General features: G+C 39.3%; 1 protein-coding gene across 12 annotated transcripts in view; it reads right to left on the reverse strand.

Moving 5' to 3' along the window:
• TTLL5 (tubulin tyrosine ligase like 5) overlaps nt 1-27,746 on the reverse strand; it is a 352,672-nt gene that overhangs the window by 7,951 nt on the left and 316,975 nt on the right. For 9 of the 12 annotated variants that reach the window (XM_020986244.2, XM_020986241.2, XM_078151465.1 and 6 more), the window contains one exon: nt 26,937-27,059. The exons of 2 other annotated variants lie outside the window; for them this stretch is intronic. In XM_020986244.2, the coding sequence (XP_020841903.1) occupies nt 26,950-27,059 (110 nt within the window). In that variant the 3' untranslated portion in view covers nt 26,937-26,949. Of the gene's footprint in view, nt 1-26,930; nt 27,060-27,746 lie in introns of all 12 variants that reach the window. One more of the 12 variants, XM_020986236.2, reaches the window with a different exon arrangement.

The following is a 27,746-nucleotide window of genomic DNA, read 5'->3' on the forward strand; positions in this document are numbered from 1 at the left end:
TCTCCTGTTTTGGTTTAAAGAGATATGACGTCTTCTTCCAATGTTTCTGTTTTCTACCTTGTGGTTGCTCTTCCATCTCTGAATTATTTTTGGTTCTGCATGAGCCATTCTCCTCCTCACATACTTTTTCACTGATGTTTTCCACCATATTTTCTACATTATCAATTTTCATGTTCATCTTCTTGAATTCTTCCTTTATCTATCTTATTTCCATTTGTATAATGCTAATTATTGTATAAAAATAAAGTCTTCCTTTATATATCTTATGCTGACACTACACAATTTCAGAAAATTTTGCAATATATCTAGTCTCTCTTATAGAGCAGTAATAGCTGTTTCAGTCTTGTTAGTTTTTCTGTGAGGTTTCCCTCCTTAAGGGTTTTTTATCTTTAGCCTTTTATTTTTCTTCATTGCATCTGTCATTATTTTCAGATGGGGAGCTGGGATTAGTCACAACTACACAGTCTGAAACTACACACTTGTTGAACGTCAGTTAGCCAGTCCATTCCATTTTGAGACATCATTAAATTGGTCAAAAATTTGACTTTTACATTAGTCCTAGTGTTCTTCCCTTTGGAGCCAAACAGAACAAGTCTAATATCTCTTCCACATAACAACCTTTCAAATATTTGAGCACTGACTAGTTGTTTTGTTTTTCATATCCAAACTAAATATTCCCAATTTCAACAACTGATTTTCATACGGAATGGTTTCTAATCCTTTTGCTATCTTCGTCTCCTTTGCCTGGATGGGCTCCAGCCTGTAAATGAATGTATCTTCTGAATGTTCCCAGAACAATCAAGATGTGGTTGGATGAAGGTGGGGTACCACAATTTAACTGACTAGTAAAACTAATAGATTTCAAAATCAACATTAAGAAGAATTATCTACATAAGGAGGAGGCTTCATTCTTTATTACACGTACCTAAATGCCACGCAGCAATAACTAGGCCAGGTTATATTTAAAGTGTTCTATTCCCCCAAACAAACAGCACTCACATAACTGAATCTGGTGTTATTATTAAGAAGGAAACACACAACTCACTTTTTGATGGCCTATTACTTCCTTTGGACCATTAAAAACCATGGGTATTTTCAGGTGTATGAAAATGGTTCCATATTCTTTTATTTACCTCATTTCAAAAGACCATTTCAATGAATATTTTTAAAGCATGACAACATACAAGGCTGAAAGAAAAAGATATGGAGCCAAGGTGATAATTTTAATCCTATGTCATAAACGGCAAAATGAAGCCATTGAGAAATGACACGTCAACGGTCACTCAACAAGACATATTTGCTCATGCTGTTGTTTTCTAGACTGGGAGTCTTTTGAGGGCGGTTGGTCTGCTTAATTAAATGGACAATAGTTCATGCATACAGATGTTTAATACATAATACCTGCTGATCTAAATCTAAGTTCCTGAGTCCCAGTTCCATGTTAAATCCACTATAAGTTTTATACAATTTCAACAGTATCACTCTTTAAACACCTCTGATGAAAAAAGGTTTCTCTGAACAGCAGATACTGGTATTCCTACAGCAATCCAAAGTATTGACTTCCCTTTTTCACTTCTTAAAATCTCCAACTAAAGCAAAACAGAAATTGATTGAATTGAAAACAGTGATACAAAAACAAGGGATACTTTTCTTATAGGGCATCTTGCTACTATTGTCTCTTCCTTGTCCATTCCCACTGTCCCGTCCTGCAGACATGTTAGGATTTTTGTCTGAATGACTACTCTGACTTTAGTATAGCCAGAGCCAAAGTTGGTCTTGGTGCTTCTTCTCTCTAATTCCTTCCTGAACCACACTACCAGATTCCTTCTTATCAAAATTCTACTTTGAGATGTCAATGCACTGCTAAAAATCATTCAATGGTTTTCTAATGTATACAAGAGAATGTTCAGACTCCTTAGCTTGGTATTCAAAGTTTATGTTTAAATATAGTTTTTATTACATTTACAATATTTCTAGTCACTCTGTTCTATTTACTCTCCTTGCTCATTTTTGCCTCCAGTTCTTTGTTTATGCTGTTCCCCTACTTGATCATACCCATGGTTCAAGGTCCAGCTCAAGCTTCACCTCCTTCTTGAAGCTTCCTCTGAGGACTCTAGCCACAGTGATCTTGCTTTCCTTTAAAACTTATAGCACTTAATCTTCTTTTCAAAAAGATATTTCATTTTAATCAGTCAAGGTCTACCTTCTGATGGTACCACCCCAAACTGAGAACACAATAAAAACAAAACTTACAATATGTATATTAAAAAAAAAAGAAAAAGAAAAAGTATTCACAGCAAATTTCCAAATTGGCTATGTCCAAAAATATCTCTTATTTTACATTCTGAATCCTTTATCTCTCTACCAGGAGGTAGATGGCATGTTCATCATTAGTTCTCTACAATCCCCTTGGTCACTATGCTGATAAGAGTTCAGCATAATAGCATTCCATCACATGTATATACCATAATTTCTTTATCCATTCCCCAATTTATGGGCATTCTATTAGATTCCCATTCTTTGTCACCTCAAAAAGAATCATAAATTTTTTTTTACCTGCTTAGAGTTAATTTTGCTTGGGGCTAACTACCTCCCTCTAATTTCCCCTCCCTTCCTTCTCCTCTTTCCCTCCTATTTGCCTGTTGAGTAAAACCTATTCCCAAATTCAACTGTCTGTGTGCTCTTCCTTATTTCGATCAGTTCAGATGAGAGTAAGGTTCTGGTGTCAGCCACTCCCTTCTACTCCCTCCTCCTTGTTTGTACAGATGTCTACTTGTGTACCCTGATTATGTGACATAATTTCCCCTGAATTTCCTTTCTCTTCCCCTTATACTTCCCTCAACCTCATGTATTCCTCTTCCTTTCCCTTCCCCTTCTTTTCTTCAGATCATCAAGACGTTCTCACTCCCGGGTTACATCTAATTATATGAACCCTGATGATGATGGGATATGTGTCTCCACATTTCTGAATGTAAGCAGTTTATCTTTGTTTAGAGTCCTTTGTCATTGTTCATTCATATTTACCTCTTGAGGTTTCTCCTCACTCCTGTGTTTGAACTTCAAAGTTCTTCCCCACTCTGGGCTTCATCAGGAGTCCTTGGAAGTCCTCTATTTAATTAAAGATCCATTTTTCCCCTTGTAGGGTTATACTTGGATTATTTGAGTAAGTTATTCTTAGCTGTAAGCCCATAGCCTTTTGTTTTCAGGAATATGGTATTCCAAGCTCTCCATTCCTATATTGTGGTGGCTGCTAAATCGTGTGTGATCCTGAATTCTTTCTTTCTAGCTGCTTACAGTATTTCTTTTTTTGACCTTGAAGTTCTAGATTTTGGCTATGATGTTCCTGAGAATTTTCATTCTGGGGTTTCTTTCAGGAGGTAACCAGTAGATTCTTTCTATTTCCACTTTGCCCTCTGGTTGTGAGAGTTCTGGACAGTTTTTTTGGGCAATGGTGTTAAGATAGTCCAATAATTCTTAAATTTTTTTTCCTCATCAATTTGTTTTCCAGGTCAACTGTTTTTGCTATAAGATTATATATTTTCTTTTTAAAATTTCTTCTAATTTGAATTTTTGTCCTAATTTTTCTTTCTTTCTTTTTTTTTTTTTAAGTTTTTTTGACTTTAATATTTCTTGTATTCACCTTTGGGATGCTCCCATAGTAGTCTGATTCAGGGCAAAGTCTGATTGCTGCCCCTCTGGTCTGAGCTCTGCAAGTCCCTGACCAATGACTGGGCCTGTGCAAGAGTAGATTGCTGCTGCACTCTGCCCTTTTTAGTCATCGATGAAGCTCTGTTGGCTCAGAGTAGCAGAACTGTAGGTCTGGGATTGTGGCCCTGATTACTCCTCTGCAGGCTGGGCTAGAGATTGGAAGTGAGATATCCTCTGAATCTGAGGTCTGAGCCATACCACTACTGCTGCTGGTTTCTCATCTTCCTCCTTGCTCAGTACACTGTCCAGGGTGCCCTTAGCCAGGAATACCACTCCTCTGTGCAGGTCCCCTTCCTCAAGCTGCCCTCGATATGTGATCTAGAACTGAGTAGAGAGTGACAAAGCTGCCATTTGGAAACTGTTCTTGTCCCAGTAGTCTGGTATGGGTTTGGATTTGCCTGGTGTGTGTTTGGGACTTCCTCTTGCCCTCGTGTACAGCCTCCCTCTGAAGTGTTCATAAGTAGTATGCTCCTGGCCTGACCTGTTCCATCCCCGATATCTATCTGGGGATAGACACCTCCCTGTCTCCTTATGCTGAGCTGGGGGTACAAATGACTGGCTCTGGCTTTTTCTGGATTTCCTCATCAGAATTTTCTGGATCTGCTTGGAGAAGTTTGTGGAGGGAAGCTCATCACATGGCTTGCTATCACTCTGCCATCTTGGCTCTACCCTATACAGAACTTATTCCTATATTATTCAGTTGACAATTAACCATACATTGCCTTGTATTATTATTTAACTTTTCCTGTTCTATCTCCCTAACTAGGTAGTAAATTTCTTGTGGGCAGGACCTATGTATCTTATATTTCTTTAATAGCAAATTTTAGATTTTTTTTTGGTACCACGGTATATTTTTTGAGCATTTTATAACTTTCAAATTGCTTTCACATACATTATCTATTTTGTGTATCCCATAGCACTATCTGTATAAAATATTTGTTGAATGATTTAACAAAATCTATTGCATAGAGTTAAACCTATAAATTACAGTCAGAAGAATTGACCTCCACCACTGTTTTGTGACTCTGGGCAAACCACTTAAGCTTCTGAATCTCAATCTTCTCATCTCTAAAATGAGGATAATAGCATTTCACTATACACCTCCAAAGGTTGTTACGAGGATTAAATAAACTCACATGTAAAAACTTTATAACTAAAAATTATATGTTGTCAATTTCTGTTAGACTGTACCACTGTTGAGCTGTTAATGAGAGAGGGAGGAATTTCATTCACTAAATGCGACTATAAGAAAGCTATAAAATCTTCTTGCTGTAATTATATATTTGTCTTTTAAAATGAGAAGTATGGAGATAACAGTAGATAGCATATTAACCTAGGAATAGATATATCTGCATTTTCAGTCAGTTTGGTTACTGATTCATTTCGACACTGATGACTACTTAACATGACAAGTTCTTTACCCCTGTGAAACACGGCTCTGCTTCCAATCTATTGTTCAGTCACATGGCTAGCTGTTCTCTGGAGCCGGTCTGGCAGCCCCCTACAAGCTTCAGTGGCTCCTTGTTATTAACAGACCAAATTGAAAGTCTCCTCTTGGCATCTAAAGCTCTTTGTAATCTGGCCTCTTCCTACCTTTTCAGCCTTTTCCCACTTGATTTCCCTTCTCACACTCTGATCTAGCCACATTGGCTGACTGGCAGTTCTCAGCACACTACTCTCTACGTCTCACCTCTGTGCCTTTGCACTGACTTTTCCCCATGCTCACAATGTTCTCTCCCCTCATCTTTGCCTCCTAATTTTCCAGGCTTCCTTCAAGAAGGAACTCAAATCCCACCTTCTGCAAGAGGCCTTTCACAGCCCCCAAAGCTGCTAGTGCTTCCTCTCCTACATTACCTTCCACCCACTCTCTCTATATGGATCTAGTTATTCATAAATTGTTCCCCCACCCCCACCCCCTCACTCCCATCAGAACGTGCCCTTCTGCTTTGAGGGTAGCTACTGGGTTTTTTATTTGTTTGTTTGTTTTTGCCTTTCTCTGTGTCCCCAGTGTTTAGCCTAGTGGCTGTTGACTGAATTACTGACAGATTATGAGTTCTATGACCTGAATTCTAATACCAGGTCTGCCATTTACTAGCCGTATGGCTTTAGGCAAATCAAAACTACTCTGAGGCGCCCTTACAATCCATCTTAGGAATGCCTGAAGATCAAATATGCAACTGTTTTGAAAATTGTAAACAACTACACAAACTAAGCAGCATTATGGCCCACCCAGGTACTGCCATTGTCTTCTGCATGTCCCAGTCAGTTTTCCAGTTCTGATTTAGACAACTGCTCTGAGTTCTTCGATATTTTTACCTGAAAAGTGGCATGGTAGAATGAAAACAACAATGGATGAGGCGTTAAGAGATGTGGTCCTAGGTCTGAGCTATTATTAACTACTTGACCGTAAAGAGGCTTCAGTTGTTTTATTTGCAAAATGGGTATAATAACACCTAACATAGCCAAACGGGATACCACCAGACCTGACTAATATAATGAAATCATGGATATAAAAGGGCTTTGAAAAGAGAAAAAAAGCTACGGAAATACAAAACGTTGTGATTATTAGCTTTATTTTTGCATGTCATTGTTTTATAACTAAGAATCTTCTGGTTCTACCTGTCTTGTTGTTAGGCCTATTTTGGGGTCATATGGACCATTTTCTGCTGTCTCCGGTTCCCTTTTTACTCAAGCTGCCATGACTATTATTTTCCTGCCATGACCATTTAGATTTCTTGTTATTCCTTATTTGCTACTTTCAAACCTTCTGCTTTAAAACCAGATCTTTGGGAGAAAATCCATTGTAAAAGGCAAAGAGTTCTGGGCTCAAAGCATAAATCCATGAATAGCCTATAGAAAACACACGGAAGCAGGACTATCTTTGTCCTCTGAAAGTAATAATACTAATAACTGGCGTTTCAGGGTAGGGAAAATATAGTCACGTACATTGTACACAGTTTATCTTGGAACCATACTCTGCTTTTCAAAGAGATTTGGACAGACTGCATTGGCCAAAAAACAGGGCTAGGAAAACTCTCACTGTTGTGTGAAGGGCTACGGCAGGGAATTCAGATGGTTTACATGCTGATGTAAAATTCCATTTCAAGAGCTTCCTTTAAAAGAATCAGTGGAAACAAGTTCAAGGGAGGTCTCCAATATAAGCCTATTTTTTTTTGGGGGGGAGGCATTTAGAAGGATTCCAGTTTAAGAAATCTATAATGTTTTCTTGGAGTCAATCCCTGTCCAATTGGAGCTCAGATGCTGCCTCCTATGGAAGGTCTTTTCTGACCCATCCCCACAGCTATCAGTCTCATTCCTCAGAGTACCTTATACTCTGTTATCTGTGTACCGTGTTCTATTTCCCAAGTCAAATGTAGGCTGGTGGCAGACAGGGGCTTCCCCCCCCCCCACCATTTTTGTCTTTGTCTGCCCAGTGCCCAGAACAATGCCTTGCATACTAACTAGGTATCTGATGATTGGTGACTCAAATTGCTGAAGCCCTACCATCTTATATCCTTGCTCCAAATTTTTTGGAGAAAACTGAAATGAACCCCAGAATCACTCCATCATCTTGTTAGCGTGCAACCAATAGATAACAGGAAACAGCTTCTTCCTTTCATAAAACAAAAGCAAAGGGAAACTCCAGCACATGAAAAAAAAGTTCCAACAATCCAGGAGCTGAAGCTCAAGTTAGAGTTTTTGCTATATTAGAAGTGGGAGCCCCTCACATTCACTTGACAGCTAAATGCTGAGGTTGACATCTTACTTACATCATCCCACTCACAGTGATTCTACTTTTCTATGTCTGGTTTCTTTGGGAAAAGTATTAGGAGAGAAGGGGTTTCAGCAGAATAAGGAGAAGGAAACTGTGCAGGTGACTTGGATTTGTGAACAAGGCAAAAACCTGGATATGGAGAGAAGAGATGTGAGAGAAATTGAGGACAATTTGAGGGAGAAATGAAAAGTAGTAGCGGTTGATGATTTCCCGCATAGTGGTAATCAGGCAACTATTACCTTTATTACCAGTTATTAGGGTGATCTAATAATAACAATAGAGAGGTCTGTTGTCTTCCAGAGGCACATACATAAGAGTCGGAGACAACTGAAGAATGACTGAACATGAACATGACTGGGAAAGAGTACTGAAAGAACTGGGAGATATGATTGCTTAGTCACTGTCAGTCATATCTGAAAAATGGTGGAAAACGGGACAAGTGTTCTAGGTTTGGAGAAGGGAAAACGTCATCTGCTTTGGACTACTCCCACAATCCACTGCTTTCACTCCTGAAAAATAACAAAACCATGCTGAGTTAATGACAAGTTTATGTTACACAATCTCATGGGCCCTCACTGCAGCAAGGCATTCCCTTTACACCTCCCTAGTTGATTCACCATCCCACTTACCACAGCAGCTTTTCCAAACCTTTTCTCATACTTTCCTCAAACCTCCCATAGCTTCCCCTTCCACCATGCTCTCACTGAGAACTTGACCTTATAAGTCACTGAAAAAAGTGAGGCTATTTGTGGTTATCCCTTCCTCCTACTCTGACATCCCTGAGATGCCTTCTCCCACTATTCCTTCCTTTATGTCTGTCTCACATGAAGAAGCATCCTTCTCTTTGCCAAAGCAAACCTATCTCCCTGCACATGTGATCTCACTCCATTCTACCACCTCCAACAGATTGCCCCCTCTGTTATCCCACTCATTTCTTCACTAATCTTCATTCAATCTCTCCCTGTATACTGGCTGCTTCCCTGCTGCCTACAAGCACATTCACAAAACCATGATCCTTCTATTGCTATCATCTATCATCCTCTATCTCTCCTTCCTTCTGTGGTGAAACTTCTTGAGAAGGCTACTGACAGACAATAGGAGCCTCCACTTCCTCTCTTGTAAGCCCTCTGCAGTGCGGCTTCTGATCTCATCGTTGCACTGAACCTGCTCTCTCCAGAGCTGCCAGTGGTCCCTTCTTAATGGCCGGATCTAATGGGCTTTTCTTGATCCTCAGCTTTCCTGACTGGTCTTTAGCCTAGGATATTGCTCATCACACTTTTTCCCTGAATATTCTCTTCTCTCTAGGTTTTTGCAATATTGTTCTCTCCTGGTTTCCTTCAAGACTCACCTTGAATCCTTCTGACCAGCTAATCTTAATATTATCCAAAGACATGGTTAATGTTAAACTTTGGAAAAAAATTTAAAAATGTAAAATGATCACTAAATGAGTAAAAAAGGATCAACGCAAACTGTATGGGGAGATTTTCCTAGTTATTTACCTCTTTCAGTTAAATGTCTTTTGCTTCAAATTAGTATTTCCTTTGATCTGATAAAAAAGAAAAACTGGTAGGGGCTCGTGAGCTGTAGATGTTGATCCAAAGTGTGCCTTGAACCTGGGTATAGTTTTCAGGGGCCTTTTTTTGAAGGTGGCACCATCTATACATATATGTGCTTTTCTTAAATTATATTTTAAATCTGAATTCTACTTTAGCCCCTAATATAAGGCACTGTAGCTCTAGGGTAATCCTCATCCTAGTTTAAACTTCTTCAAAGCAAAGATTTTTTCTTTTTTGTACATGTGTGATTCACTGGCTAATGAGTTACTGAAAATTCCTCCCAATCCAGCCATAAACATTTGAGTTCTACTTTTTCTCTAGCGCCACTACAAAGCAGAGAGGAATAAGATTGAGAGTACCAGAGAGGAGCAACACTGAGAGTACAGAAAGTCTTTGATTCTCTGGGTATATACCTAAGACAGAACATTAATTAGCTAAGATCAAATGGAAAATCATGGCAAACTCAATGAAGTATTTCTCAGAGGTGGATAGAGACAAAAAAAGTGAGGGGTTAAGTTTTTCATTTCTTATATATTTTTATTTTGGTGCTACTACAGTTTCATAGCTACATAGCTGTAGAGAAGATTGACTTGACTTTTGTTCTACTCATCAGAATTTTAGGGGGGCTAGGGATGAAAGAATATGTATTTGGAAATCTTGGAAACTGAAGGTCTAGGCCACGGGGGTGGGCAATCTGCAGCCTCGAGACCACACGTGGCCCCCTAGGTCTTCAAGGGCAGCCCTTTGACTAAATTCAAACTTCACAGAACACATTTGTCTGTTCCCCACCCCTGACTAGGGTGGCCACTGTAGAACACTTAGAGCAACCATCTGAATGATCATTTTTAGTGTGCTGGGGGAGGAGGGGACCTAAAGGCCTGGGCTCCAATCTTGGCTCCAATCCTTATTGGCTATATGACCTTGTACAGATCAGTTGACCTTCCTGGACCTGTTTTTTTCATTCATGAAATGGGGATACTAATAATGGGATATCTCACCTCACAGGATGGTTGTAAGGAAGTTACTTTGTAAACTGTAAGATGCTATAGATAGACAAGCTGTTACCCCCAGTATATAAATAAGATTCAGATCAATTTATAACATATGAAATGGTTTCCTTTTCCCCCCAAAATGGAATTTTAAAGTTAGAGATTTCTCATTGAGAATGACAAATATTGTGAACAACAGATTCTTAAAGAATGATCAAGCCTGAATAGTACCTTACGGACTATCTAGTCCACTTCCCCTTATTTCTACAAATCAGAAAACTGAGACCTACATACGTGAAGTGATTTGTACAAGCCCATACACCTGGTCAGAGGCATGGCTGAGACTGGTGGCCTCTCAGTCAGTGTTCTTTTCCATAGACTCTACTACCAAGAGACTATTGCCTTCCATTGGGTAGTGAGGATTAAAACGAATCGACCCAAGTTCTGACCACCTACCTAGGCAAAGAAATTTTCCCTTCATTTATCAAGGACAAGATGATTTTATGTGAGACTGTTTGTCAGCTGCTGTGTGGCCTTAGGATAACTGGATAACTAGAGGGGAGACAGCAGGAAAAGCTCCCTAGGATGCGTAAAAGAAAAATGGATTTATGCCAAGGATAATTCTTGGAACAAATGTGAAATCAAATACTTCACATCCCAACGCCTTCCCTAACCCTGTCTAAAAGGGAAATGAAATAGCAGGATTAACCTACTCTTTACCAAACCTAGTTTTGTTTCCTTCAAAGTCCCATGACCTAGGCAGATCCCATTTCCTGTTACTCTCCTCCCAACAGTAATGAAGGGAGTGTCCAGGACGGGAGAAAGAGGTTGTTATCATATTCAGTAATCACCAACAATGAGGGGAGTGGCTGCTGGAGAAGCACTTACACAAGTAGAAGCAAGCTAACATTAAAACACTTACATAGGCTGATCTTTCTGTATTAAAAATATGGATTATTTATTTGTGAAGTAGAGACATAAAAAACCACCTCAGAAGCTACTAAAACGGCCAATCTGTGGAACGAGGGAGGAATCAGATTGAGTTTGTGGACCAGCATGAACAAAACACAGATGTATTAGAAAGAGGTGTGCAAATTCCTTTCAAGAAACAAACAGAGACTGATGTACTTTGAAGTAAAATAGTAAGAGCTATTCCCCAATAGAGAAACAGTGAAAGGATATAAATAGTTTTTCAAAAGAAGAAATCCAAGGTATCAGTAATCATGAAAAAAATGCTCCAAATCACTAATAACTACCCCAAACCCCCCACAAATCAAAGAAACTTCACACTCACTAGATTGGTAAAGATGAAAAAAAGAAAAATGATAATTGTTGGAGGAGCTTCACTGTTGGTAGAGCTGTGAACTGGTTCTGCAATTCTGAAAAGCAGTTTGGAATCACACCCCCAGAGTCACTAAACTGCTCAAAACCTTTGAATCAGCTATACAATTATTAGGCTTATGCTCCAAAGAGAAAAAAGACAAGAAAAGGATCCATATGAACTAAAATAGTAAAAAACTATGGACTGAATGAGCAAAATGAAAGTATTGTGAAGTGAAGATAACCACAAGGCAAGTCCTGATGAGCTTCAAAGCAACTTAATTCAGTAATCTTATGGAGTGCCACAGTAATGACTCTACTCTGAATGGTTAACAGTTCTAGAGGCTTGTCCACGCCTCTAATTTGGCAACGAAAAACTAACTTTCACAGTTTCTCAGCAGGATCTTTTTCTGATGCTAGGCTTGGCTGAAAAGCGTTTGCCTAGAAGCACTCTCTGGTGTACCCCAAGGTATTCTGTGCCAATTCAGTGACTGACTGGGTTCATGCAAGGTATCTCCAAGAATCCCCCTTCAAAGCCCAAAACACTTGTGTTGTCACATCAAAAGAGAGTAACAGGAGAATAAGATGGGAGGAGTGTCTATAAACAGTAGAATTAAAGGGATTAGCATGGAGAGGCAAGCAATTGGTAGCCAGCAGTTCAGATACCCATTCTCAGCTGCTCCTACTCATGGATTTGGAGGAAGAGGCGAAGCACAAGTCACTGAAGCTATGGTCAAGGTCTCTCTTTGTTTGGTGCTGACTAAAGCAACAGAAATATAATGCAGCCGGACACCTTTCCAAACAGGGAGAACACAAGTGAAGCCAGACATGGGGACAGCTGCTCTCCACTAGAAATGCTATTTCACTTCAATGGATGCTTCAATGTGTGAAAAGCCTGGTTATGCAGCCATGCTTAGCTACCTTTCCCCCCTATGCTTTATGTAAGACACTATGTCCAGAGAAGTTGATACAATTTAATTATTTATATGCAGAAACTAGAATTCTGCTTTGAGGATTATTCCCCTAATTTTAAAGTCTTGGTCAGCACACCCTGTGCCACTTAGCTCCCTCCGGGGTACCTGCTTCCCCCTACTGCCCAAGTGGTACCATGATCAGGGAATGTAAACCAATTTGAATACTTGTCCTAGCAGATCAGATTTAAGAAGGTAAATTTTGTTGTCCTCCAAAATGAAAAAAAATTCCGAAGTCAAATAAAAATTATTTCTAGGTTACTCACTGTTATGGATTGTTCTTTTAGCTTCACCTCTCTATTAGCGTGGACAATCAAGAGAATTTTACATAATCTGAGTCATGTTGGAGAATCTCAGGAAAGTTTAGGGACGAAAGAGAAGGGGCTACTTCTGTAATTAAGCAAGTGAGCGACCTAAGCCATGCTGTATGATCAACAGCCTCACAGGGCTGAGCACAAATCAACAGTTTTGGTTGTAATCAAATACTATGTAAAGTTATTATTGTGCAACACAGTAATTAAGCATAACTGATAAGCAATTTAAATGCATGACTGTAAAATTAGTATTACTCTTACATAGTGCAAAACAGGTGTTTTAGTTTCTTTTCTTTTTGTTTTCCTATTCTCTAGTGTTTGCAAATAGCAATAGTCCACAATTTTCCCTGCATATCAGATATAATTTAATCCTCATCAAGTAATTAAGGTTTTTAAATACAATTTTGACATTATTATTTATGAAGCTAGCCCCATGTTCACAATTAACACTAGACAGTTGAAAAGTAGTACAAATAACAATTAAATGGACTAAATTATTAATACATTTGTTGTCTTTCAAGAGCAGGGACTGTCCAACTCTTCTATTTGCAACCTCAGTATGGTGGTTAGGACATAATAGTGCCTAATAAATGCCTTTAAATTCATTCAAGAACATATGTAAATCATGTCAAGCAACTTCAAAGTTTTCATCTTCAAACTTAGGAAAGTCTACACAATGGAAATGGTATAAAGAGAATGTCGCCTACTCACTGGCTAGGCAGGGCTACCTGTTCAAAAATGTTAACTCCATTATTAGGGTTTGCAAAGGTCTCTCTTTAAAATGCTCATACTCCCGATAAGGATCTCACTATAAACATTTACCAGATAATACTTTAGTGATTACTTAACCTCTCAACTGCATTCAGTTACCTGTAACAGGGGTAGGAAAACAGAATTTAGGAGGCATGAGACAGAAAAGGCATAAGCAGACTAAAGATCAACTTTAAGTACATAACAATTTCCCTCTGTCATCAACCCAACTTCTCTGATCCTAAGGCAAACCCTTGGTCTAGTAGAACTTAGACAGTGCAGGGCTGCTCCAAAGATGGGTTTCATAAATACAGTGACAGAAGGAAACTCAGATTTCATCTAGCAGTAGGATCATAGCTTTTAGAACTGGAAGAGATATCAAAAGCCAAAAGGACAAGCCTTTCTTTTTTACAGAGGACACTTAGACCCAGGGAGGATAATTGTTTTCTCTAAGGCCACCCAGGTAGTAAGTAGTAGGTAGGCAGGCAGGTGGGTAAATAGATGGATAGACAGATAGACAGATAGACACAGAGACACAAAAAGACAGAGCACTTATTAAGCCTTCACTACCTGTCAGGTGCTGTGCTAAATACTGGGGATAGAAGCAAACCAAGACAGGCCCTGCTCTCACAAGTTCACATCCTAATGGGTGAAGGCAACACATAAAGGGTGCTGGAAACTTGCGGTGAGGAAAAGGAAGAGCAGGCATTTGAACCTAGGTCCTTTGATTTCAAACATAACCCTTTTTGTCATGGCTGAATTTAGCCCTCAACTTGGCTGGTAGCCTGGGAAAACAGAAATCTGAGGTTAAGGTCACCCATCGGTCTCCCAATGCAACCTTCATGAGAATAAAGGGACAGGATAGAAACTGAGCTTAGAGAGAAAGATGAGGGCTACAGAATATTTCTGGGACAGCTAGAAGAAAGGAAGGGGAATTGGGCAGAGGGAGAACCTGCTCTGGGATCCCTTTCCAGACCCTAGTTCATGGTTTGTGACTGGTAGCATTCTTAACTTGAGTTTTTCAGAAACTTCTGGCCTCCAGGTGCTGGAATTCTGGAGGAACACTCGGGTCAATGGTTAAGGGAGCCTGAGCCCCAGGCTTTGCAGGATGTTTTGGAAAGGAGAAAGTGAACCTAATCAACTATTCCTTCTTAGCAGGAAAGGAAGGTGTGGTACTTTCCAAAACACCATTCTCATGCTGGGAACTCATCCTTCCCACTCTACTCTGATTTCGTCTTAAACATAGGGAGAGTAGATTAAATGGTATAATTTAAGGTGAGGATTCTGCCACCAAGTATCTCTTACCCTCCCACCTCTGGAAATTCTAATAATTGGGAATTAATCTGGGTTAACAAACGATGAAATCCAACAAGCTGATTAAACTTCTACAGAGAATGGTAGTTTTAATGGCTGACTGGCACAGTGGATAGAATGCCGGGCCTGGAATCAGGAAGACATCTTCCTACATACAAATGTGGCCTCAGACACTTACTAGTTGTGTGACCCTGGGCAAGTCACTTAACCCTTGCTGGCGTCAGTTTCTTTTTCTATAAATTGAGCTGGAGAAGGAAATGGCAAACCACTTCAGTATCTTTGCCAAGAAAACCCCAAATGGAGTCATGAAGAGTTGGATGTGACTGAAACAACTGAACAACAACAATAAAAATTTGGAATACAAGACACCAGGGAAGAACAAAGACTGTAGGGGCACTCAAGAGACTTCAAGGGCAGAGGAGAGAGGATCCAAATGTAGTGGTTACTTGTCATTTTGTATTCCACTTTCTCCTTATGCCCTCATTGTTCCAGGAAGGACAAGTGAGTTTCTCTAGTCCCAGACAGGAGCCTTGCATTGAATGCATACTGAATGCAAAACAGTTCTTGGGCCTGCTTCTTGAAATGGCTTTTTGAGGATCCCACCTAAAAAGCCACAGTGCTTCTTTCCCCAGCTTATTCCCTGACAAAAGCTGGCTCCATGGTGAAGTGAAAGAAACCTGGAGATGTTGTATAGAGACGGGCCCAGAGATAAATCAAGTCTACCTGAACCCCAAAGGCAAAATGAGGAGAAATGAACAGTCAGATTTAATATAGGGAAACCTCCTAACAATTAGAGCTATTCAAAAGTGGAATGGGCTGATTCAGGAAAGCATGGGCTCTCACTGGAGGTCTTTAAGTAAAGCCTAGGTGGTCAGTTGTTCACTGTCTTGTAGAAAAGAGATGCTTGTTTAGATATGTTCCCGTCAATTGGGTCCCGAGGTCCCTTCTAAACTCTTGAGATTCTGTGATTCTAACATTCAGCAGGTACAAAACAGAAGATACTGTGCACTCACGCATGGCGGTGGAAAGTATGATCATCACAAAATACGGCATGCCTAGGAAATAACTGTAAAATTTCCCAACTTAGGAAAACTCACAACACCGAAGAATGATCAAAAGCACTGGTTAGAGCATATGACTCTTGCTAGCATATTCATTCATCCGCTATTAATTTAAGAGGGTTAGGCGTAAGCTGAATATTGTCTAATTTTGTAACTGATGATGGAACAGAATGCATTTTCATGAATATTTTAACGAAGACAAGATAGTAAAGTGGAAAGAGCACTGGACTAGAAGTGAGGAGACCTGGATTCCGATGTCAGCTCGGGCACTAGCTACCTGTAGGACCTGTACAAATCACTTGTCACAGAGTTTATAACTGGAAGGCACCTCAGCAGCTGTCTAGTTTAATTTCTATATGAAAGGAATCCTCAACATAACAAAGACAAAAAATGGTCACCCAGCCTCTGCCTGAAGATCTCCAATGCAGGGAAACCTCCCCCTCCCCAGGCTGGCTTTAGTGTCTGAGGACCTGAGTTCCAGTCTCACTCTGGTCATTTTTCTGGGCCTCAGCTTCATCCCATACAGAACAAGAGGACTGGATTGAATGACAGCCGAGGTTCTTTCCTCTCTTCCATGATTCTAAGAATGGAGAACCACTGAGCTCCCTCCCATCTCTGAAAGGCAGGCAGCTCTAATTATCAGGAAGTTTTTCCTGACGTTATGACTAAATTTCCCTCCTTGCAAATTCTACTACCTGTGGCCAAACAGAAAAGGTCTGATCCCTCTTCTACCTGACAGCACTTCAAACACTTGAATACAGTTCCCATGGACCTGAGCCTTCTTGTCTCCAGGCTAACCACCCCAATTAACACAGGAGCAGGCCCAAGACTAAACTTGGTTTGCCGGGCCCCTGAAAATAGAACTAGGAGCCATGAGTAAGGGGATATAAAGAAGCAGATTTAGGCTTATTAGAACTAGAATTCTTTTCAAACAAAGGAAAATGACAAATGTTGGAGGGGATGTGGAAAAATTGGGCCACCAATGCATTGTTGGTGGAGCTGTGAACTGATCCAAACATTTTGGAGAGCAAATCTGAACTATATATGTCTAGCAATACTACTACTAACTCTGTATTTCAAAGAGGTTCAAAAAATAAAAGGAAAAGGACCTATATGTACAAAAATATTTACAGCAGCTCTTTTTGTGGTGGCAAAGAACTGAATATTGAGGGGATGCCCATTAATTGGGGAATGGCTGAACAAGTTGTGGAAATGATGTGATGGAATATTATTATGCAACAAGAAATGACAAGCAGGATGATTTCAGAAAAAACCCAGGAAGACTTATATAAAGTGATACAAAGTGAAGTAAGCAGAACCAGGCGAATACTGTACCCAGTAACAGCAATAATGTATGATGATTAACTGTGAATGACAGGTATTTTGAGCAATACAATCATCAAAATCAACTCCAAAGGACTTATGATCAAAAATACTATCCACCTCCAGAGAAAGAATTGATGGAGTCTGAATGCAAATTGAAGTATGCTTTTGTGGACTTTCTTTATTTTTCTTGGATTTCTTTTATTTTTGGTGTTTTCTTTTGCAACATGGTTAATTTGGAAATATGTTTTACATGTCTTCCCATGTATAATCTCTATCAAATTGCTTGCCTTCTCAGTGTGGGGGAAAGGGAGGAAAGAAGGGACAGAATTTGGAATTCAAGCTGTTGAAAGATGAATGTTAATCTTTTTTTACATGTAATTGAGGAAAAGAAAAGAAAAAAAAAAGAATGATTTTTGTTAGACATGAGGCCTTAGAGACCCTCAGAGCAGAGTGGAGGCTTAAGCCTTGGCGAGCTGCTGCAGCCAATTGCCCCTCCATGGTATGACTCTGAAAAATCAAGCCTTCTAGTTAAAAATGAAACTAAGCTGGGAGTGAGCGAAGAATCGTTTATTACGGTTCTTGTGAGAGAACTGGGCACACCTCTCGGAAGAGAGTGTGACGAACACAGACGCGAGAGAGTTTTATACTGTTAGAATGCCCTGACTCCTTCCTTCCAGGCCCAGATTGGTCCGTTCCTTTCAGGGTTACAATCTTACATGTCCCCCCATCCCTTGTCATATGACACATATAATCAGTTAATGAAGTTCTAATTCTGTGTGGGGTACATCAGTTACTATGATATCAGCTAATTACGCATACACAGTTCCAAAAGCCCATGCCCTTTGTCCTACTTAGGGTTGGTTAAAAAAGGTTCTACTCTCTAGAACTTTGGGGTCTATTAAAAGATTAGGGCCCTTCTCATTGGCTTACCCTTTCCCTTGTTTTCCTGTTTTTGCAAGGTTTTACAAGCTTGTTAAAACAATGTAACTTGTTATTACCAACTTCTTTGCTGATGCCGTGAAATGTCAAAGGTTATCTTAAATTGTGGGAGCTCTTACATTATTAACAAATTCTTTGCTGATGTTATAAGATATCAAAGCTTATCTTAAATTGTGGGAGCATGATACCTTGTCCCTCACAATCCCATCTCTTTCTCTTTACAGAAATCATGCTCCCACACTGTCTTTTGGTTTCTTTCAAACTTCTTTAGCATGAGCTCACATTCTTCATCACTATTAGTTATTTCAAACCACCTTTCCAGCCAATTAGTGATCCTTTGTTTGGCTTTTAAAGGCCTTCATAATGTAGCCACAATATAGCTTTCCAATTTTATTATACTTTCTTTTATTATTTTTATTAATTAATTAAATTTATATTTAATTACATTTATTGCTTTTATTATGACTTCCTTTCCAGTACCCTATGATCCAGTCTAACTGGATGGCAGACTGTTCCTCACAAATGATACTTGTCAGTGTCTCTTGCATTGGCATGCCTCATGCTCGTGCTGCATTTTCACCTAAGTGTTACCTCTTTCACTTCTTGTTTCCTTCAAGACTGCTAAAGTGACTCCTTCTACATTGAGATTTTCCTGATTTCCCCATTCCTAGATGCTAGTGCCATTCTTCCCTCCTCCCCTAAAATGTGTCTTGTGTTTACTTTTGTATGTAATTTGTGTATACTTATTCATGTATACCTTGTCTGTCACAATAGAATGTAAGCTCCTTTTGGGCAGGGACTACTTCATTTTTATCTCTGTATCCTTAGCAACTATCTGAGTCCCTGGTCCATGGTAAGTACCCATTGAATGATGGAGTCACATGACATGGACTCAAGGCTTTTCACCATCCCAAATGCCCTCCTCTGGATACTATATGGTTTAAATAGTGGCAGCCCAAATGGAACACAATACTCCAATGTGATCTGAGCAAGGCTGAGTACAGAGGGACTTATCACCTCCTTCTTTCTGTATGCTGTGCCCCTATTAATGTATCCCAAGACTACCTTCTTTAAGCCTCTGTTTCCACAACTACGTACAGGATATAATATCTCTTGTCTATCCTACCTCTGAGGGTTAGTGTGAAGATTCAATAATGATATCATACACATGAAATATTTTGAAAATTTAAAGTATTATAAATAAATGAAATATAAAGTACAAAGGGCAAATTCATAAGCAAGGTGAGAAACATGAATAAAAATGGTGACAACTCTGTACTGTGAAACTGAGTACCACAGTAGTAACACACACATTTCAGATAACTAATGTGTATGAAGAATTAAAATCTGCCTTACTTATGAAAACCTGTGTTATTACACTATATGACTGTTGTTCTCAAACCACCCTGTGGGCCCTTAAAGGCACCATGGAATACTGAATATTTTAAATTTTTGAGGGAAACACAGAGAGACTTGATACCTGTTAGATACTGAGGGAATGACTAGCTCAAGGTTGTTCATAATTCCAACATCAGATTGGCTACATTCCTTTAGACCAGTGGTATCAAACTTAAATAGAAACAGATCCCTGCTGTAGCATATTGACCTAGAAAACTACAAACCAAAATTATCTATGTTATACTGTATTTTTACCATTTTTGAGCTGGCATTCATTTTATCCAATAGGAGTTTGACACCTTTGCTTTAGATGATATTCTCAAATGTTTGGGATGTGTTTTTGTCTACTTGCACTTTGGGATATGTCAGCAACTTTCTCATTTGTGATGTTATATCTTTGCAAAGCTAGGATTTCCACAATTGCTATGATAAAAAGCAAGCACCATATATGAAAATCAATGTGGAGCAAGAAATGAGAATGGCAGTGTCCAATCTGATTCCAAAGTTTGAAAAGTTGTGTAGTGCTCAATAGACCCAAATAAAATATTCTATCAGTAAGTAATTCCATCATTTCAGAATGGAATAAAAATATTTTTTCCTTCAGTTTGTGTATTTTGTTTTTCAAATGGCTACTAATGTGTTAGGACATGAATACTTGTTAAATTGTTTGGACTTTACTACTAAATAAACAGAACAATTAGATATTTTTTTCTGGCCCAGGGACACCATGAAAAAATCAATTAAACATTAAGAGTGCTGTGAACTGAGAAAGTTTGGGAACCTCTGGCATATGTATTATATATTATGTATTACGTATATTATGTATAATATATAGTATGTATCATACACATAAAAAAGAAAATAATAGTACATGTCATTAAAATGTAATAGAAGGATGATGGGTAGGGAGAAGTATTCTTTTCAACATTTCTAAAAAAAAACTAGACAAATATAATATGGAGAATATCTATATGTAATTACAGCAGAAAATGATCTACAGTTTAGAGTGAAAAATAAGATGCTACAGTTCAACAATGCAATGTTATTGCTATAATAAGCAATATAAGAACGCATACATAGAAGTGATGACCTGGTCAGAAAGAGATTCCAGGCAGACCCCTGAGCTGGCACTGGGTGCAGGACCAGTTGACATTTGGCAGCTCCACTGCTTAGTACCCAGTTCCAGGGCAGAGAGGATTAACTGCGGTCACAAGAGAGCAGGGCCCCTAAGTGGGTAAGGTCCAGAACACAGACCAGAAAGTCAGTGACCAGACCAAACCCAGGATAACACAATTTTGGAAGCACTGAAAGCGTACAGGATCCTAGACCTAGGTGTGAAAATAGCAGGACATACAAGCTCGGATCAAGGAACCCCTCTTCCCCTAGAGGGGAGCAGAGCCCAATTCTAACATGAAGTCCAAAGTCAAGAAATAGGCTGAAACAAGTGAGCAAACACCAAAAAAAGAACTGGACCACAAAAAAATACTATGGTGACAGGAAAGCTCAAGACACAAATTCAGAAGAAGACAAAGACTTGGAAACATTTATAAGCAAAGCCTCAAAGAAAAATGTAGATTGGATACATACCCCACAAGAATTCCAAGAAGAGCTGAAGAAAGAGATTTTAAAAAGAGCAAAAAGATGATTTTAAAAATCAAATAAGAGTAATAGAGGAAAAACTGGGAAAAGAAATGAGAGCCATGCAAGAAAATAATGAAAAGAAAATTAACCACTTGGTAAAAGAGGCACAAAAAAATACTGGAAGGAATACTAAATACTGATGGGATTGTGGATCTTTGAAGTTTTAAAGTATAAAAGAAGAAAAAGAAAGGATTATGGTATTTTAAATCCAGCAATTCTTCAGCATAATGCTGTTCTTTAGGTCTGTGTCATGGGACCACTTTAAATGATGAGGTCCTTTTCATATATTTGCAATTCAATTCCCTTGGATGGTATGCAAAATGAGACTTTCACTAAAACTGAATTCTGCATGACAAGTAAATAATGCATTGTGGTGAATTGCTCAGTGTACATAAGAGTTAGTCATGGAATACGATGGCTGGATGGCCTCTACTTTGAATATATAACCACTTCAAAAATGAAAAATGAAGTAGATAAATCTAGCTTCAAGGGAGGTTAGCTGTATTGGGTTAGTTATAAGGAAGAATTTTCCTCACTCTGAAACTTAAGAAGTAGAACCAGCTAAGGATCTCTGACACCAGTTGCTTTAAAAAAATATAACCTTTCATCTCTCTGGGAAGGTTTAGGTAGAGATTCCTCCCTGAAGGCAGGGGGACAGACTACTAAAGTATCTTCTAGCCCTGAAATGTGATTTCCATACAGTGACTATATTTCTAAGGCATCAGAGACCGAGATCATTATCAAACAACTCACTGAGTACTGACTATGTGCCTTGCACTGCACTTGATACTCTGGGGATACAAAATAAATGCTTGCTAATTGAGAAAAAATATAATTTATTAACTTTAAAATAAAAGAAAGATAAAACATATACAGAGGAAAAAGTCAGAGAACAATTATGTGGTAAATTATATGGTACAGACTGCAAGGCTGGACAAGTCTTCATCATGGGCCTTGAGGGATGAGATGGATTCTGATAGGAGGGGAGAATCAGAAAGGATACTCCAGATCAGACTAACAAAATGAGCAAAAAGGAAGGAGAGAAGAAACATGTCACACCAGGGGATCAGTAGGGAGACTAGTCTGACTGGATCACAAAATTTGTGCTGAAGAATAGAGGGATTAAGAATAAATGAGTATTAACAGATATATTATAAGGGGACACACATCAAAAGAACAAAAAATGGGCTTTAAAATCCCAGATCCTAACATATAGGATCAAAAATGATTAACAATTCAATAATTAAATTAGAAGCTCAGTTATCAACAATGTAAACACCAGCTTTCCTTAAGAAGTTCTGGCATTTCTTGATGTGTACTTTGCACACATACCAAATTATAGGGAATGCAAAAATAAGATAGGGTAAAATAAATGTCCTTCCCTACAAAAGAAGTTAATTAGGAGTGACTTCTGCTTCCAAAGAGGTATTTTTTTCCTCTAGACAAAACAAAACTATCATAGTGACTGGGTGCTATCCTCACCTTACCATTTCCCAACCAGATTAGAGTCCTAGTGTATTATCACCCTCAACAGTCTACCCTGAACGTTATATTTCTTTGATAGAGTTAAAGGGACATTCCAGCTCAGTATCAGATACCTAGGTAACATGGATTCAGGTTTCAAGTCAGGAAAGACCCTTTCCCATCTCTTTACATCTATGGCCTTAACCAGGAATACTATAGCATAGGGCAGATGAGTATGTATAAGGAAATTCAATTTAAGAAATATTGTTCCATTCTCCTTAATCACTCCCTTTGTCCTTATATGCTAGATGACATTTTCAAGGCTGTGCAATTATAAAACACGAAGGATCCCATATACCAATATGTGAATATTCAGTAGCAGCCCCTTGGAGGATCACTCCCCCAACTTGCACTCATAATCGCAGGTTGAGTCTCCACAGCGGCACCTAGTACTATAGGTCCTCATGGCTAACCCTGTGGGGGATTACTTCTGGGACAGTCAGTCTATAGACTCAATTAGCTCTTAGAAAGCATATTTACTCAAATGGAATGGCAAGAATCGAAGTTACAAAGTATTTCCCCCCAAACCTGGGGCACATCCTTCCACAAATACACAGAGCTGGTATCAGGGAAAGGGCATTAACAAAGTAATGAGGAACACATGTAGGGACCACATGTGACCAAGGCAACTCATAACTGACAGAGTAGGGTCACAGTGTCCTTTCTTTTTTCAGAGGGTCCTCACAGAGTTCACTGCAGAATGAGCTGTCAGTGTTGGTGATGGAGGAGTCACTCCACTGTTAGATTAAGTCAGCTCCCCAAAGGCCATCTCAGTGGGATAGATGGCTTGGCTGGGCTTGCTGGTCACGGGGCACAATCTATCTTTTGGACGGGTCAATCCACTACCGGGGTGGGATAGGCAAGGCACCTGACTGACAGGCTGGCTCTTTATAGGGACAGGTCAATCCACTGGATTCCCTGGTCTATCTCGTCATGACCAGCTGCAGTCTCTATCACTCCCAGAATCAGGATCAGCTGGGTGTTAACTACGCTGTTTCAGTTGGGATGCTACTGTCCTCTTGTAGAAAAAGGCAGAGAACTTTGAGCTAGAATCTGTAGAAGCTTCTTCAGCTCTGTTCCTTTATGACCTCATGTCTACAGTTTGTTACTTTCTAGGCAGACAGTAGGGAAAATCTGGCCTTTCCCGGGTGACAAGTCTTCTTGGTTCAGGACTGAGTTTCCTAATTTATGGTGATCATCCAGCTATGTTTTCCAGATTTCAGCTGGGTCTTATGCAAAATGAATGACTGAGGTCAAAGGTAGTGAGGCAGTCTACTGAAGCAAATTCGTAATTATAATTTTGAACAGTGCGACCACTTCAGGGGATTCATCTTTTTAAAAATCCTTTTACTCTACCTGGATGCCCTATGCCCCACAGAGGCTATTCTCAATCTTCTCTGCTCTTCTCAATTCTCCTACATTATCCCCACCCCATCCCTCTGGATCCAAGACTTAAGATTCATCTTTTACTGATTAAATGGAGACCATTCATCTAGAGCTTCCTCTTCTCCCCTTCTCCAAGACATCTCAACCCCTCACCCCCACCATCATCCCTTATTCTCTTTTCCTCCAGTCTGACCATTCTCTCCTCCTTGTGTTTCCATTGACACTGCTGTCTCCTGGTTTACTTCCTACCTGTCTGACTGCTCCTTCTCAGTCTCCTTTCCTAGCTCACCATCCACATCATATCCCCTAACTGGTCAATAGTGTCAAATTCAGGTCTGTAGTGACCAGGTCTATTAGCAAAATTCAATTATACAAAAAATTAAACCAACACTTCTTAAGCGCCTACTGTGTGAGGAACACCATATTAGGCACTGTATGAGAGGCAGAGTTTTTGTAAGACATGGTTCATGTCTTCATAAGGCTTGCAGTTTTGGTGAGGAATATGCCATACATAAAAATCACACATAAAATTATAGTGCAACAGAAAAGTGCAAACTGGGAGGTGAAGTCCTGGTGAGAGGAAGGGGAAGGTCATTACCAATTAGGGAGGATCAGTGAAAGCTTTCTTTAGGAAATGTAATGTGTTCTACAGATATAAGGACATGTGTACATTCTCTGGATATAATCTAAGTATGGGGTAAAATTTCATTAAGCAGAGGTTGGTTTATTCAAAATAGTACATAATGAAATAACTTGAGAGATTATGGCACTAGACTCGGTGTCAGGAAGACCTGAATTTGAATCTTAACTTAGGGACTCATTAGCTGTGTGCCCCTGGCAAATCACTTAACCTTTGTCTGCCTTGGTTCTCTCATCTATAAAATGAGGGGGATAGATTTGATGGCTTCTAAAGGTCCCTTTCAGCTCTAAATCCTAAACCTAAATCTAAATCCTATGAACTAAATCTACATCTAAACCCTATGAACTGTTTATTAATTCATCCTGGGTCACTCAAAGCTACTGGATTCAAAGATTTCCCGATTCCTTGTGGTGTGAATGGAAACTTTTATCATTACTGTTATCTCCATATGGAACCATGGGGCTGAAACAACGGTTACGTGAGCAATAACTCCTCTAGAGCACATGTCTATGAAGATGTACCCTCTCTTGAAAAGGAGGTTGTTGTATTACAGAGCTCTGCTTCTTTATCTGGTACACAGTCAGAGTTCTGCTTAATAGAAAGCTCCCCATTTCAGACTGCCATCTGCCAGGGTGGTGTTCATATCACTGTTTCCCAACAGCCCACAGTTATGAAACAAAATCTGAAGCTGCATTTCTGTGTGCTGCGACATACTCCATGTTCATACCTGCTCGGCATGTGGTCCTGCCACTTAAGCTAACCATTAAATACAGCATCATTCACAGTCTATTTTTGTCCTGCTCAGCAGGGCTGTGTTGGACATTTCAATGCTGACAAATAGGCTGCATTCTGGACCCCACTTTTAGTGATTCTAGTTAATGATAGGTTTCTAGTAGACATTGATGAAACTCCTCAAGAGGACCAATGCTAAATATCAGGTTCAAGTCTTTCTTTCAGCTATTTATTGTACATTAAAATCTGTGGCTGTGCACTGAGGGCCCCTGGTGCATGCTAGCACACAATCAAGTAATGAATTTGATGCTCTCTTTTCAATCTGGGAAGAGTGTTTGGAGGTGGTGGTGGTGAAGGGGGTTATGAAGTCTTTGATCCAATACACATTTTTTTTTTTACATCTATCTTTCTTTCTGGGGAACTCTGAAGATAAGTGCCTATCAAATAAATCTGCAAACATTTCTCTAAGAATTAAGAATAATAATTGGATGTGTTAGTGGGGATAGAAAGGGAGAAGGGAAATGGATCTTTAGACCGTTTAGGTTTTGTACATTCTTCTAGATTCTTTTGAAGATTATAGCAAGGAAAAAGTATATTGCTTACAATTTTGGCTAAGTATAGAACCAGCTTCCCTATAGTCAATTACAGTAGACCTTTCCCTCAACATATGACCTTTCCTTTAATTTAATTAGTTTCTGCAATTTCACCTGAAGCTCATGCATCATAATTCATACATCAATGACAATTCTGAAGAACTCAAAAATTAGATCCTTTTCATTAGAAAGACTCAAAAGAAGACGAACCATAAAAAGAGAGAAACCATTTTTGTTCTGGACCAGAGATTTCATTGGTGAGGGAGCTCCCTGGTGGTGAAACTTAACTGAAGCTTAACAGTATCTCTGCAACTTGTAGTTCCAGAGATTGCCTAGTGTCACTGAGAGGCTAAATCCACTCATCCAGGGTTACTCAGCTAATCTTTGTAAGATTGAACATAGAACTTCTTGTTTCCCAAGCTAGCTCTCTATCCACTCCTCCATGCATGGTATATTTAATTTTGTTTAGCTAAAGTTGGAGCCTATCTTTGCCCAACTCTAGCCTATCTCCTTTTCATAACAGAGTGTTCTTTGCAGAAAATATAAATTATTCAAATGTCTGCAATGAATATTTATATTAGCTTGCCAGTCTTAATACGGGGAGACAAATACAAGAAATTCAAGTTATCATTTCATATATGAAAACCCAGCTGTGGCCTCTGGTCCCTACTTGCCCCAAAATTCCAATTTCAGTTAGAAAAATTTGAGACTCTGACATGTTCTGTACTAGAAAGATTTCTTACTGCGGCAGAGCCACCTACTGGTGTGTTAATGCATAAATGGGCAGGCTACATTCTAATACTGTGGGGCCAACACAGCTTTTGGGATTAACTATGCGTTTCTTTCTTTTTCTTTCTTTCTTTTTTTTTTTTTAAACAAAGTCTCAGCATCATTTTCACTTAGAGCACTCGTCTCAGTATCTACTAATTAAGACTTCATGCTATGGAGCAAGGCCAGCAAGAAACAGGAGACAAGATGTTAGCTTACTCTTACCGTTACCTTAAACTGGCCTTTATTTCACCGACTTTGACTCTCTCTGTCCTATAAGTGCGGCAAGAGCTCCAGGAGGGGTGGGTAAAGGTTTGGATCGTGCGAAAATAACCTGAGGAGCATCCAAAGATCCTGAAAAATGGGAAAAATAATCCTACTTAACTGGATCAAGGGGATCTTTTGCTCTAGACAGGGCCCATATCTATACCCACTCCTTTACTTCAACAGGTTGAGTGTAGGAAAAATCATTTCAGACCTCTATGAACACCTTTAACTATTCAGAAGATCTACAGTCAGAGGCCAGGAAGACAGGAATTCCATTTGGGTCAAGTATTTGAACAACTTTTTTCGTTGCTTAAAATTCTGACTGGACAAGGAGTTCCAACAATTTACAATACACTTGGGGAAAAGAACAATGGCTGTTAGTGGGATAAGTGTTTAGCTGAGTCCTGCCACAAAAAGATGCTCATAAGGAAGTCCAAGGCAGTTTTATTAACTATTGGAGCATTCTTAGTTAGTGTACTCATGGGTGTTCCCTGCATCCAACTGAGTTCATTCACTAACATAATCTATTTGGTATATATTTTTTATAACCTATTTCGCATGCTGTCTCAGTGGAGTCTTACTTCCTCCAAAAGTAAGAAAAGATGCACATGCACACCCAGGGAAACAGTGCTAGGCTGGCTATGATTTCTCCATGGGAAGCACTTAAGTTGTTCCATGCTAATCTGTACCTACGGCTTGAAGCTGCAAATATTTAGCAAGAAGATTGCTGCATCTCATGACGTCTCACAAATGAAATCAATCATAGAACTTTTA

Source organism: Phascolarctos cinereus, unplaced genomic scaffold, assembly GCF_003287225.1.
Source record: "Phascolarctos cinereus isolate Bilbo 61053 unplaced genomic scaffold, phaCin_HiC Scaffold_3;HRSCAF=262, whole genome shotgun sequence".
NCBI classification, from domain to species: Eukaryota; Metazoa; Chordata; class Mammalia; order Diprotodontia; family Phascolarctidae; genus Phascolarctos; species Phascolarctos cinereus.